This window comes from Cololabis saira, chromosome 12 (genome assembly GCF_033807715.1).
Source record: "Cololabis saira isolate AMF1-May2022 chromosome 12, fColSai1.1, whole genome shotgun sequence".
Taxonomy (NCBI): Eukaryota; Metazoa; Chordata; class Actinopteri; order Beloniformes; family Belonidae; genus Cololabis; species Cololabis saira.
In genome coordinates, this window is record NC_084598.1 from 15,865,989 (window position 1) to 15,880,292 (window position 14,304).

General features: G+C 46.9%; 1 protein-coding gene across 3 annotated transcripts in view; it reads left to right on the plus strand.

Annotated features, from left to right (window-relative positions):
• The window catches only part of cacna1fb (calcium channel, voltage-dependent, L type, alpha 1F subunit), a 111,233-nt gene extending 97,949 nt beyond the window's left edge, over positions 1–13,284 (plus strand). Inside the window, exons 36-52 of one of the 3 annotated variants that reach the window (XM_061735699.1) lie at positions 1,773–1,864; positions 2,059–2,218; positions 2,391–2,518; positions 2,679–2,775; positions 2,852–2,954; positions 5,553–5,654; positions 5,785–5,915; positions 6,498–6,635; positions 6,714–6,771; positions 8,562–8,781; positions 9,164–9,271; positions 9,976–10,112; positions 10,206–10,318; positions 10,407–10,635; positions 11,885–11,947; positions 12,031–12,131; positions 12,215–13,284. In XM_061735699.1, the coding sequence (XP_061591683.1) occupies positions 1,773–1,864; positions 2,059–2,218; positions 2,391–2,518; positions 2,679–2,775; positions 2,852–2,954; positions 5,553–5,654; positions 5,785–5,915; positions 6,498–6,635; positions 6,714–6,771; positions 8,562–8,781; positions 9,164–9,271; positions 9,976–10,112; positions 10,206–10,318; positions 10,407–10,635; positions 11,885–11,947; positions 12,031–12,131; positions 12,215–12,472 (2,238 nt within the window). In that variant the 3' untranslated portion in view covers positions 12,473–13,284. The remainder of the gene's footprint in view (positions 1–1,772; positions 1,865–2,058; positions 2,219–2,390; positions 2,519–2,678; positions 2,776–2,851; positions 2,955–5,552; positions 5,655–5,784; positions 5,916–6,497; positions 6,636–6,713; positions 6,772–8,561; positions 8,782–9,163; positions 9,272–9,975; positions 10,113–10,205; positions 10,319–10,406; positions 10,636–11,884; positions 11,948–12,030; positions 12,132–12,214) is intronic. The other 2 variants (XM_061735700.1, XM_061735701.1) reach the window with 2 other exon arrangements.
• The last annotated feature ends 1,020 nt before the right edge of the window (positions 13,285–14,304 follow it).

Below are 14,304 nucleotides of genomic sequence, written 5' to 3' on the forward strand. Positions count from 1 at the left end.
AGTTATCAAGAGAGTTATTAATAATGTTCCTTCAACAATTATTAATAATTAATAAGATTATTTATCAAATTGAATTATCAAAATGACTTAATCGAGACGGGGCACCACCTGGTCGACCAGGAAAATGATAACTACAGCAAAATCAGTCTCAAGATTAATTATTCTACAGAATAACAATTGAATGATGAAATCCGAACACAGGCTCCGGCAACCAACATTAGTGGCAAACGTGCGCAAAATAAACAAGGACGACTTCTTTCAGTCAGAATTTATTTACACCAGTGTCAAGCAGATGGTAAAACAACACTAAATTCTGATGGCTCACTACATTAACAGGGACAAGAATTCATATAATGCAAATCTTCCGGTGTGTGTGTGTGTGTGTGTGTGTGTGTGTGTGTGTGTGTGTGTGTGTGTGTGTGTGTGTGTGTGTGTGTGTGTGTGTGTGTGTGTGTGTGTGTGTGTGTGTGTGTGTGTGTGTGTGTGTGTGTGTGTGTCGGTAGCTCAGAATGGCTCAGGAATTTATGACCGAGATAAGCGCATGTGTGTGTGTGGGGATTAGTAGGAGAGGAAAAGAGAAATAGAGAAGAAAAGTAAAATACCAGGAGTAAAATCCTGGTTCTGTTCTGCCTCGCCTGTTTTCCATCTGGCCTGATTGTTCGCACCTGTGTCTCGTTATCCCCTGTGTATATCTGGTCTTCTCTTTCCCTTGCTCCCTGTCAGTCTGTACTGTTTGCTCCCTCCATGTTCTCCTCGTCAGTTTTGTTATTCATGATCCTGGTCCAAGTTTTTGATCCTGCCAAGCAGCGCTTTTGGTTTTGTTTTTTTGTGGAATAAACCCTGTTTTTTGGAACTCCTGCCTCCCGCTCTCCTGCGTCTGGGTCCTCACCAAACAACCATCCTGACATTACTAAGTTTTCTCTGCCCAAAAACAAAACAGCATCTTACGTGGATCTTTGTAGTTAAAGAAAAAAAGGTGGTTTGGTCTGGCCGGTCAGCGTTCCTTGGGGAACAGCTGGGTGGTTAGGCTCAGCAGGTGATCCTGATAAAGCGGCTCTCACTCCCTCCTGTTATCCGGGCTGCGGATGAGGGGACAGCAGCTGGGCACAGCAGCTTGGCCTCCTTCAGGTCCAGGTCGGTCCGAAAGCGTTCACGTCGAGGCAATGCAGGGTCCCCGGTTTGGCTTTCTGGTGCTCGGAACCTCGTGGGTCACTCGTGCAGCGCTGCAAAACAGACGCTCCTTCGGTCAACGATCTGCTGGTCGCTCCTGGAGCTACAGCAGACCTGTAGGGGAGAGTAAAAGGGCAGAGAAGAGAGAAGAGAGCGAGAGAGGGGGCCTTGCTCTTTTATAGCTGCGCCCAGGAAGTCAATGCTCCTTCCTGCAGCTTGGGGTCCTTGTCCAATCAGACTGTGGTCCCTTGTCACCAAGGGGCCACATATGCAAATCCTGGCTGAGCTCTGTGTCCATGGGGTTTTTCCATTGTTCCACACCGTGTGGCCACGGTGTCGTAAAACTTTAGTCCTGGTCTCAGTCGAAGGCCGAAACCGGGCCTGGAGCTGGTCAAAGCCTGACTGTTCACATGTACACATGAATTCATAATCACACATAACTTCATAATCACATGGGCGGTGGCCCAACAGCAGGAAGAAGACCCCGGGCTCGTGTTACTGATTAAGCTCATGCTTTTGAAACAGATGAATGTTTGTTCTGAGATGATTTAATGACATTTAAGTGACTTTGCTGCTCTAACTGTACCGTCTGTCTTTGTCAGACGTTTGGAAAGGTTGCGATGCAGCCTCACACTCACATCAACAGAAACAACAACTTCCAGACGTTTCCGCAGGCAGTCCTCCTGCTCTTCAGGTCTGGTCTTTTCCCATCTTTCACTGAATGATGGTGTTGTTCCCACGTTTGTGTTTATTGAGCTGTGTGTGTGTGTGTGTGTGTGTGTGTGTGTGTGTGTGTGTGTGTGTGTGTGTGTGTGTGTGTGTGTGTGTGTGTGTGTGTGTGTGTGTGTGTGTGTGTGTGTGTGTGTGTGTCTGTGTTGGCGTGCGCAGGTGTGCCACAGGCGAGGCGTGGCAGGAGATCATGTTGGCCAGTCTTCCAGGTAAACGCTGCGACCCTGAGTCGGACTACGAGCCGGGAGAGGAGTTCACCTGCGGCAGCAGCTTTGCCATCGTCTATTTCATCAGCTTCTTTATGCTGTGTGCTTTCCTGGTCAGAAAACAGCATTTACAAACACGTTTACAAACACGTTTACGAATACATTTACAAACACGTTTACAAACATGAATGCATGTGAACGTCTAAAGTTCTTCAAAGGTTCCTAGGACAGAGTTGAATTCATTTCATTTGGACAGAAAGTTGATTGTGATTACCTCTCCAACAGATCATCAACCTGTTCGTCGCTGTCATCATGGACAACTTTGACTACCTGACCCGTGATTGGTCGATTCTGGGCCCACATCATCTGGATGAGTTCAAGAGGATCTGGTCTGAGTACGATGCAGAGGCAAAGTATGTTTGCCGGATCCCTTTCCTCGCTGTTACTGTTAGCTGATGGAGACTGCTGGATCTTTCTGGTTTTCATGTGGACACAAGTTCACAGCCAGCTGATGTAGACCAGGATGGAACTGAGTGAAGTCTGAATTGAATAGCTGATTGTCTGTGTTTGCAGAGGTCGGATCAAACACCTGGACGTAGTGGCTCTGCTCCGGAGGATTCAGCCTCCCCTGGGATTTGGAAAGCTCTGTCCACACAGAGTGGCCTGTAAGGTATGTGTTCATGTGAGAGAGCTGCGTCACAGAGACTCACCTGCAGAGACTCAGCCTTTATCCATCTGTTCCTCAGCGTCTGGTGGCGATGAACATGCCTCTAAACGCAGACGGGATGGTGACCTTCAACGCCACACTCTTTGCTCTGGTTCGCACTGCGCTGAAGATCAAGACTGAAGGTACAAGACACCAGCTGTGGGCTCTGTTGCTGGTGCTACTGCTGTGACTCCTGCGACTGTTGCAACTGCTGCAACAGTTGTTACTGCTGCAACTGCTGCGACTGTTGTTACTGCTGCGACTGTTGATACTGCTGCGACTGCTGCAACTGTGACTGCTGGAACTGTAACCCTGCGTTCACACTGAAAGCATCACACCCATAGGCGTCTGGCTGCCATTCATTGTCTATGAAAACGGGCGTCGAGAGGCGGCGGGGGCGGCGGAGGCGGCAGGAGCGTCGCGTCAATTTGAAGTTGAAAAATCAGAACTTTATGCAAATGAGCAGCGGCGACGCCGAGGCGGATCAAAGACCGGGATTCCCGAAGCGAGAACCCGCAATGCTGATTGTACTTTCATGTACACACAAACGTACACTCATTCACATGCGTACATGAGCAGAGCTGTGCACTAACAAACTTATTCTATCAGGAATTAATATATTTCATCCAGCAAAATGACATTTTTGCGGATTTGACTGCCGTTTTACCTGAACTGATCACGTGAAACACGTATCTGATGGGTGAGGAGCTGGATGGTCCCAACGATTTTATTTGCTACATTGATCCAACGAAAATAATTAAAACCCGTGCTTATTAATCACAAAACACAGGTTCAACATCATGACCAAATCCGCTCCGACCCTGTGTAAGTGATCAGCGCAGACAGACTGCAGCTTCGCCTGAATTATGGTTCCGCGTTGAATCGACAGAGTAGCCGACGGCGTACGGTCGCAGTACGGTGCGCGTCGCCGCGTACCCTACGCCGTCGGTTCTGCGTTGGTGCGACGCGGAACCATAAATCATCCTAGGCGGATTTATGGTTCACCAGGAGCAAGGGCTCTGGCAGTTGATGTTGATCCCAGGACCAAACTTGTTAAAGGAGCATCGAACTCACTGTTATCTACGCGGAAATAACGCTAGAAGGCGTCCCAAAGTGTGATCTATGGTGAAATAGGAAACTGAATATGTGTACGCTATATGTGTAGGCTGTTCCTATACATATAGGTTTGTAAAATAGCATTTTTCCATCTCCGTAATATTGCAAAGATTAGGAAAATCCTCTCGCAGAGTGATGCAGAAAAAATAGTTCATGCGTTTCATGCTGTGACTCCTGCGACTGTTGCAACTGTAACTGCTGCGACTGTTGTTATCACATCCACTCCAGCTCCATACCTGCCTCACTCATTTGCCAGCTCCACCTCTTCATCTGTCACTACTATGGTTTCTCCCCCCTTCCACACCTGCTCCACATCTGCAATCAGCCCTGGGCTTCTACGTAAGCACTCCACTCCCAGCCAGTCACTGCCAGATTGTTCTTTGCATTATGTAAGTCTTTCCAGCACTTACCCCTGGACTGATAACCTGGTTTCGAGCCTGCCTGTCCCCGTCCTGTTAATCACCTCAGCCTTCTGTCCCCGACCACGAGTTCTGCCTGAGCGTCTCTGGCTTCTGTTTGCCGGCTGCCTGGGCTGCCTGGCAATTCCTCGGACTGATCGACGTTTCAGTTCCTGTGTTCCGGCTTCCAGATCTAGTCAGGGCTCACACCAGCTGTTTTCTGGTATTCGCTCCCCTGCCACTATAAGCGTGACCATGATCCTGAGGACTGAACTCTGCTCTATTGTCTGCTGTGAGGTTGACTTTAATAAAGACTTTTACTGAACACTTGCCGTTGTGCTGGACTTGGGTCCACCACACACCCCCGTCAGTTGTAACTATTGTAACTGCTGCGACTGCTGTAACTGCTACAGTGTGGCGCCCTAGTTGTATGATCGTCAATGAGCAATCTTCCCTGGTGGCTTTTACCATCACTTTTATCCAAATATGTTACATTTAATGTGTTATTTTTAACACATTTGGATAATATGCAGTCCAACAAAACACTGTACACGGCACAGTGTTTTGTTGGACTGTAAGATTAAACAGGTTAGCCTTTTTTATTTTGTATAACTTTATTCTATATTTGTATTTTGCTACGCAAATCTGTGTTGTTTAATAAACTATATTAAAGATTTTTTATGTTTATTTGATACATCAGGGTTTTTATTAATCGACCAACAGAAAAATAATCGTTAGAATAATCGTCCAATTACTCCTTAGATTAGTCGACTAATTGATAAAATAATCACCCGATTAATTGTTTTAAAAATAACCGTTTACCCCCAACCCTAATCCTATCTGTGACTGTGACAAAAAAAAAGACCCAATGCCCTTTAAAAAGCATCAGGTCTGATTTGACCACATTAAAATCTACTCGGATCATTAATACTGTATTCTTTCCTGACACAAATGTGTCATCGTTCATGCGTCTCTAAAATGTTTGTTGTAAGATCAATTGTCTGATTAAATTGAACTGGTGTAAGCTTCATGAAGGAGCGGACACAGGAAGTAATTTGTAGTTTGTTGATGTAAACCTGCTCTTAACCAAGTTCCCTGAGTTCAGGTTCCGCAAACTCAGAGTTTCTACAGAACCGACTGAGTTCAGAAGTCAGAAACTCTAAACAATATCAACTCACTATCAACAACATCATGAATTTGACACCGCGCCCTGCATGCTGTTCTTAGGAAACCCTGATCAGGAGAATGAGGAGCTGAGGATCATCATCAAGAAGATCTGGAAGAGAATGAAGCCAAAGCTGCTGGACGAAGTCATTCCACCACATGAAGGTACTGAGACCACATGCAGAATCTGGTACTGCAGGTAGTACTGGTATTACAGATGGTACTGGTACTGCAGGTAGTACTGGTACTTTACATGGTACTGAAACTGTTAACAGAGTTGTGTGTGGGTCTGCAGAGGAGGAAGTCACCGTTGGAAAGTTTTATGCAACATTCCTGATCCAGGATTACTTCAGGAAATTCAGGAAGAGGAAGGAGAAGGGTGATCTGACTGGGGAGGCGGACGCTACCAACCCGTCTGCTATCCAGGTCTGTCTGTCTGTCACTTATTCTCTACCCTGAATATCAAAGAAACTGTTGCTATCTTGAAGACAGATGCTGAGACCTCAGCTGCGTGTTAAACTTCAGAGCAGTGACACGTCTGTAAACTCCCAAATATCCAGTTAATAATTGGTTAACTAACTACTTGATAACTAATTGATCATTTAAATTTTGGGGATGAATAAAGTTTTTTTTAAGTTACTCCCTACGTCCTCCTGGTGTCTGCTGCTCGGTCTGTCTCACATTATTGACTCAGTCGCTCTAACGTTCCTCTTCTTTGTTCAATGCATCACGTCAACCGCACTTGCTGGGTCAGATGTCTTGGCCACATTCTCTGGACTCCATGAACCCTATTTCACCCAAACCAGACCAGTTATCCAGAACTGAGACAAGACCAGTAAACTGGTATTCAAACAAGAGCATTAAACCAGTACACAGACGTGACCAAACCAGTCGTCAGACCAGACCAGACCAGACCAATAAACCAGTACTCAGACCAGACCAGGAAAGCACACATACTTGGTGACCTGAGGCTTCAAGAGTAAAACATTCTCCTGTGTCCTCATGCAGCTTTGTAAAGCCGGTCTGAAGACTCTGCAGGATCTGGGTCCAGAGATGCGCCTGGCTCTGAACCAAGACCTGGACGAGGAGGAGGAGGAGGAGGCCATGATGGAGGAAGAGGAGCTGGAGGACAGCGCTGAGCACAAAGTGATGATCCTGCCGTTGACACTGAGCCAGTTTCTACGTTGTCCTGTAAATAACCGTTTCTGTCCGTTCTGTCCGCAGGCTGAGGACGGCTTTGGAGCAGAGAGGGAGCGGCGTGGCTCCATACTGACACCGACCGGTAAGCAACACCATTACACCATCTCCATCTATATGGACAACCCAAGATCCAAAACAGTTGGGACGTTGAAAAAAGAAAAGAATGATTTGAAAATGTCATAGACTCATATTTTATTCCCAACAGAACATAGAACACATATCTGATGTGAAAATGAGACGTTTTACCACTTCATTAGCTCATTGGCCCCAGCATTCACAAATAAGTTGCGACATGGACAACAAAATGCTGGAAAAGTATGCGGTACTAAGAAGAACCAGCTGGGGCAACATCCAGAACTAATCACAAACTAATTACAAACAGGTCAGTCAGTTACATGACTAGATGTTAAGAGAACATAATAAAGATGGACAGAGGTTCACTAGTCCGGCTGGAGCGGACTACAGGTTTAGGAGAAGCATCTGCTCCATCCAGAAGGTCTCGGATGATTCAGCAATGCTCAGCCATATTCTGCATCCGTTATAAAAGCATGGCTTCATAGTAAAACAATGCTGATCTGGTCTTTGAACATCTGCAAACATCTGGAGCATCATGAAAGGAACTACGTGACAAATAAAATCCACGACTATCAGGAAGCTCCAGTCATGTATCAGACCAGAAATGGACAACAGTCCTCTTTCAGAACCACATCAACTGATCTGCTCAGTTCCAGATGTTTATGGACTGTTGATACAGAGGTACAAATCACCACGACCCAACTCTGAGACCTTTCACCATAATCAACGGACATTAAGAGACTATTTGGAACCCTGAGAAGAGCAGTTTCTATTTTTTTACAAAACCTGACAACAATTTGTGAAAGATGATATGTTTTTCTAAAATAATGAACCCATGAAACCAGGACTAGCAAAGCTTTGCATGGACTCAAGGTCACCAGTTAAACCGTTTGCGGTGATTAGAGGAACTGCAGGTCTGGATACGGACCCTAGCTATGAGCCAGGTCCTGCTCAAGGTCTCTTCCCTTCTTAGGTTTTTACCTGCCAATTTTTATATTATGTTTACATAATAATTGCTTGGGGGTCATGTTCCGGGTCTCTGGAAAGATCGTAGAGACAACCTCTGTTGCAATAGACGCTATATAAATAAAACTGAATTGAATTGAATTGGTCGGTAGAGGAGCCGCAGATGTGGACCAGACCTTTGTGGTCATTAAAGGAAACCGCTGGTATGGATCCAAACCTGAGTGGTTGGCAGAGGAGCCGCAGATGTGGAGCACACCCTAGTGGTTGGTTCTGGAACCGCGGGTCTGGATCCAGACCCTGGTGGTCAGTAGAGGAACTGCAGGTCTGGATCCAGACCTAAAAGGTCTATAGAGGAACCACAGGACTGGATCAGACCTTTGTGGTCATTAAAGGAAACCGCTGGTATGGATCCAAACCTGAGTGGTTGGCAGAGGAGCCGCAGATGTGGAGCACACCCTAGTGGTTGGTGGGGGAATCGCGGGTCTCAATCCGGACGCAGGTGGTCGGTAGAGGAACCAACCCCGGTGGTTGGTAGAGGAGCCGGAGGTCTGGATCCAGACCCCGGTAGTTGGTAGAGGGAACGCAGCTTTTCTTATTTCAGCGTTGGCTTCCACCTGAAGATAGGAAGATAGGAAGAATTTGCTTAATTTCAAACCTTTGATGTTGTCTGTGTTCTATTGTGATTGAAATGTACGTGCATGAGTTTTTTTATTTGCATTATTTAGAATGTTTATTCATATTTTACATCGCATGAATCTTATGTTGAGTAGTGCAGTATTGTGGCAGACACCGACTCATGTCTCTAAGAGGGTACCGGTAATCCATCTACAGGTTCTGGAGGGGTCGTCGGTGACGGCGGTGTCTCTAATGGAGGTCCAATCCACCGCGTCGGCTCTCTCACCAAGATGGCCAATGGGAATGAACCTGACGAACATCTCCGCCGCGGAGACAGCTTGAGGTCATCTGTGAATCATCACCAGCGGCATGCATCTGGAAGGAACGGCGTGCTGGACCACGGCCACAAAAGGCCGTCGTTTTACAAACATGAAAGGTCTGTTGTCACACATCAGCGTTCCAGAAAGGTCCTTGTTCCCGCTGGAGGTGCTCATTGCAGTTCCTGAACACCATGCCCAAACATCATCACAGTGAATTTTATAATCACAGACAGATTTATAAATATGATATATAACCAATACTGGAATAGCACAAACAAAATGAAATCAGGGATTTTCATTGTCTGTATCCTGCTGTAAATGATTGTTTTAGACCCACTAGCTCTCAGCGCCCCCCTGGTGAATCGTCTTGGATTAACTAGGAGTCCCAGGCTCCAAACAGACTCTGTCTGCAAGTAATCTGTCACTGAGATGGGGTTGAGGAAGGATGTCTGAGTGGCAGGCAAACCAGCCAATCACAAACCTTCCTTTGGTCTGTAGGAGGGACTCGAGGGACAGGTCCTGGAGGAACGGAGACATGGAGGCGTACGGAGAGCAGGGTTACTACAGCCGCGAGGAGGACAATGACAGCATCTCTTCTAGAGACAGGTAGGCCGACAGACAGACAGACAGACAGACAGGCAGGTTTGTAGACAGACAAACAGGTACGTCGACAGACAGACAGGTCCGTAGAAAAACAGACAGGTTCGTAAAAAGACAGGTTCATAGACAGACAGACAGGTACGTTGACAGACAGACAGGTTCGTAGACAGACAGACAGGTTTGTAGACAGACAGACAGGTACGTCCACAGACAGGTTCATAGACAGACAGACAGGTACGTTGACAGACAGACAGGTTCATAGACAGACAGACAGGTACGTTGACAGACAGACAGGTTCGTAGACAGACAGACAGGTTTGTAGACAGACAGACAGGTACGTCCACAGACAGGTTCATAGACAGACAGACAGGTACGTTGACAGACAGACAGGTTCGTAGACAGACAGACAGGTTTGTAGACAGACAGACAGGTACGTCCACAGACATGTTCATAGACAGACAGACAGGTTCGTAGACAGACAGGTTCATAGACAGACAGACAGGTTTGTAGACAGACAGACAGGTACGTCCACAGACAGGTTCGTAGACAGACAGGTTCGTAGACAGACAGGTATGTCGACAGACAGGTCAGCGCTGTGGTCAGCAGAGGAACTGGTCTTTGTGGCTCTTCTTCGTTGGATCCAGTTTTAAAACTTGGTTCCGCCCTGATCTGAACTGATTGCGTGTGTTTTCGTGTGTTTGTGTCTGCAGACCTTACTATGACGACTCTCCTCTGTACAGAGACAACTATGATGAACACAACCCCTACATCAACAGCAGCTATGGAAACGGATACAACGAGGGCAGGAGGACAACCCGGAGACGACTACTTCCTGCCACGCCCACGGGTGGGTGATGGGAGGACTGTAACATTGCAGGTGAATCCCTGACTTTCGGAGCAGTGACGTCTCCGGCAGCTTAACGTTTATTTTGTTCATCAGGTCGGAAGCCATCATTTAACCTCCAGTGTCTGAGGCGGCAGGGCAGCAGTGACGACCTGCCCATCCCTGGGACGTACCACCCAACATCACCGCCCCGCCGCCCACGCGCCCAGGTAACCCCCACACTAGGATTTACACACACACACACACCTGACTTCCTCCATCAGAGATAACCCCCCTTCATTCTCTCCTACCCCCCAGCAGACGTTCAACAACTACGACTCCCGCCGCTCCTCCGGCCGATCCTCCGGCCGATCCTCTGGCCGCCCCTCAGCAGCCTCCTCAGCATCCTGGGCAAACCCGTGTCCTCGCCGCGGTCGCCTCCTCTACGCCCCTCTCATCCTGGTGGAGGAGGAGGAAGGCCAACAGCCCTGGGAGGAAGAGGGAGGAAGACCTGGTGTGGAGGGGGAAAAGGGAGGAGTAGGAACAGGTGAGGAGGTTTTCAAAGAAAACTCTTAACCCCTGAATAGCTCAGGTGAAGCATACCAAAATAAATCAAGAATAACCTCCCAGAACTTGAAGCCCGTGTTCATAGTTTTGGTTTCCATGGATACGGATCTAAATGTTGGATCTAAATCTAAATAGGCTTTGGAATTATTGCGACTGATGTCATGGCTGAGAAAACTTTAATAATCCAAGGGAGAAGTTTCTTTCTCACCTCAATTGAACATCGCGAACATGAAGCATTTCAGCTTCACCTCACTGATCCGTTGTATTCTGGTCCTAAAGCTAACTTAACACTCAAAGACTTCTCTATTTTGTTGATATTTTAATGCAACGAGATGAAATTTTAAAATTTGGATGTAGGCAACGCAGGATGGAAGGTCCCGGCCCTGAAGGAGCTGATGTGAAAGAGGAGTGAGACCTCATTGGTTGTGAAGTAGACCAAAACGAGAACTGGATCCTTCAAATCAAATATTTTTCACATTTTGTCCTTATCGACCCTTTTTTGTATAGCTTTTCTGGACCCAGCATCTTATCTTCTAATGAGGTCAGAATCACATCAACGGAGCCATGTTGCAAATGGACAAGTGAACCGGTCTGGGAGACAACTGGAACAGTCCCATCTTGTTATGGTCACCAACAAGCTCCAAAAGTTTGGCTGCAGCCAACCTGGAAGTAACCAAAATTGGAGTTCCTCTACTGACCACTAGGATCTGGATCCGGACCTGCAGGTCCTTACTGACCACTAAGGTCCGGATCCATTGACTTCCATGTTGAAATATGTTAATACATATTGACAGTCTGGTAAAAAACAGTTTTGGGCTCCATGATTACATTTCCCTACATCATCCCTGACAACTGCACGAGGGAGTCTGTCAGGGGGATTTAGATATGGGCCTTTTGATTAGCAGTCAGCTTAGTCAATGGCTGTCCTGTCCGACATCACTGCCTCATTGTCATGCTGACATTGTCAGTCTGCAGTTTTACTCAGCGGCTCTTAAACACAGCGGCTATTTCTGCAACCACACCCTCGCAGCTCTGCAGCTGCTCCAGCACGGATCAGCTAAAGGCGCTGGTAGCCTCGGCTAACTTCCATTGACATAAGTTGGGCACGATCCCACCCCGGCACAGTGCAGTACATACAAAAAGAGGCCTCGGAACCGCTCTTCAGACGGGCTGCCAGCGTGAAACTTCCACAGGAAGTGTGGTGTTTAATTCTGCCCCTCCTCCGACAGGTGTGAGCGTGACAGGTGCAGCACCCAGACCAGCGTGGTACGGCAGCCCTGCAGAAATGTCAGGTGGGGAGAACACACACAATGCACACAAGTTTTCTCGTAGCAGTGGAAGTGTCACCTGAACATATCATGTGATTCTCTTGCAGCGCCGCCCCCATACCGGGCCTACACCACCCTGCGGGTCCCCTCACAGCTGGGCACGCCTTTCACAGAGAAACGAGGATCAGCTGACAGTCTGGTGGAGGCGGTGAGGTCGCACTCTGACTGGTTTCCATGGTAATGAGTGTACTGTGCTCCGCTGAGTCCTGGTTCTGTTCTGTTCTCCTGCAGGTTCTGATCTCAGAGGGATTGGGACTGTATGCACGAGATCCAAAATTTGTGGCATTTGCAAAGCGGGAGATTGCTGACGCGTGTCACATGACGGTGGACGAGATGGAATCAGCTGCCAGTGACTTGCTCGGCTCGGCGAGCCACGGTTTCCTCGGCAACGCTGACCCGGCCGCGCTCTACAGTGACGAGGAACCAATCAGGACGGGCCGCGATGAAGACGAACTGGCTGATGAGATGACCTGCGTGACATCATTCTGATACTCTGGACCATCCAGAGGCACCGAAGGAGTGAAGGAGGCAGGGCATTTTTGGTCAACTCATGTTTGGCTTTGATTGACAGTACAGTCAAAACCTGTCACGGGAAGGAGGCGGAGTTTAGTCCCAGGATACTGATCAGAGTTGACCAATAAGAGAAGACAATGTGGTTGACAAGGATGGGAACCTGTTAGGAAGGAATGCATGACGTTTTCTGGAAAAAAGATAAGACGGAAGAGTAGAGGAGGACAAAAAGCAGAAGTTAGAAGTTAAAGAAAAAGAATGAAAGGGGAGAGGAGATTAAGAACAATGAAGGTGAAGGAAAGTGGTTCAGAGACGGAGGACAGGTGGAGTGGAGAATGGAGGGTGAAAAGACAAAGTAAACAAGGAAAGATGGCCACCAGCCGCATTTGTCGTTGTGGGATTTTGGAAATTTAGGGTTGCTAAGCGACATGCTATTATTTTTTATCGTTGTAATCACCTTTTTCAAAAATGACATTTATATAAAGGAAAAAAACGTTTGACTTAGAAAATAATGAGGTGCGGAGAGAAAACTGGTTGGATCAGACTTGGGAGCCGTGGAAGTTTTTTCAACAGTTCACTTGTTCACAATATCTGCACAACCGTACCAGCTGAGCTTTAATATGACCCACGGGAGCACCCGCTAAACAGTGCCCCCACAAACAAAAGACACTACTACACATCTGGAGCAAACAACTGGACGATTGCTGAACCCCAAATACCACTTGAATCTTAGTTTTACATGTTGGAGCAAACATCTTTCTCAGTTGCTGCGATTAAAGCCTCTCTGAGTAGTTTTAATACATTTTCTGACCACAAGTGTAGCTGTTGTGTTGACAGAAGAGCCATGACAACACCGTGCCAACGGGTGGGGACGGTCCAGCATGTCTTGTAATACCACTATGTTCCACTAAAGGTGAAGTTAATTCTGTCTTTGGCGGACATGAGCCTTGTTAGGATGTGCTGCCCCCATGTGTTCAGAATTGGTATTGTTACATAGGGGGGCTTTAATTAGACACAAAGCACTCAAATTCAATATTAAAACTTGGTAACAACCTTTTAATCATAAACTTTTGCCACGAGTTTCTTTGGTTTACACAGACGTCTTGGGTTGGACACAAAAATCAGAGTTGGCGCTAACATATATGCCATGTTCTCTCAGTACCATGATAGGTCCGGAGAGCACATGGCTCATGCGCTACAAACTTTAGTGCAAGTTATGAGTCCCTTCATAAAAAAGAAGTCCATGAGTTGTTCTGGGGGAGGAGGACAAGTACAGTAGGAACAGTCTCTTGAAGAGACAGAAGCTAAATCATCTGGTTTAAGTGAGTTGAGCTCAGAACGAAGTATTTGTGACGTCTAAAAACATTGAGGAAGAAACAACCAACATTTCAATCCTGTTAGTGAATAATGCATTGCTGCAGTCACCATAGGCCATTTCTCAGATCTCGGGAGCTGAAGTACGGACTTGTAAGTACAAGTCGGGATAATGTACTTTGGAGGACGCGAGAACGCATCTCTCTCTCCCTTCAGTTGGAACATCAACGTTCTTCATGAAGTCAGATCTGACCTGACAGACTAACGTGCATTAACACACAACGTCTACAGTTTAATTGATTATAAAAAAACAAACACCTTAACAATGAAAAAGCTGAGAATGGGCCACATGTTGCTCCCGCTCAAGTTTTTACAACCGTTCCTTTGGTTTTACGCCCGTGCATGCCAACCGCTTTATAAGCTGGTAGCAAAAACTTTACCACAAACATAGTTATAATACCTATATTTCCGTGTGCAAAACTCTTAAAACTGCATTC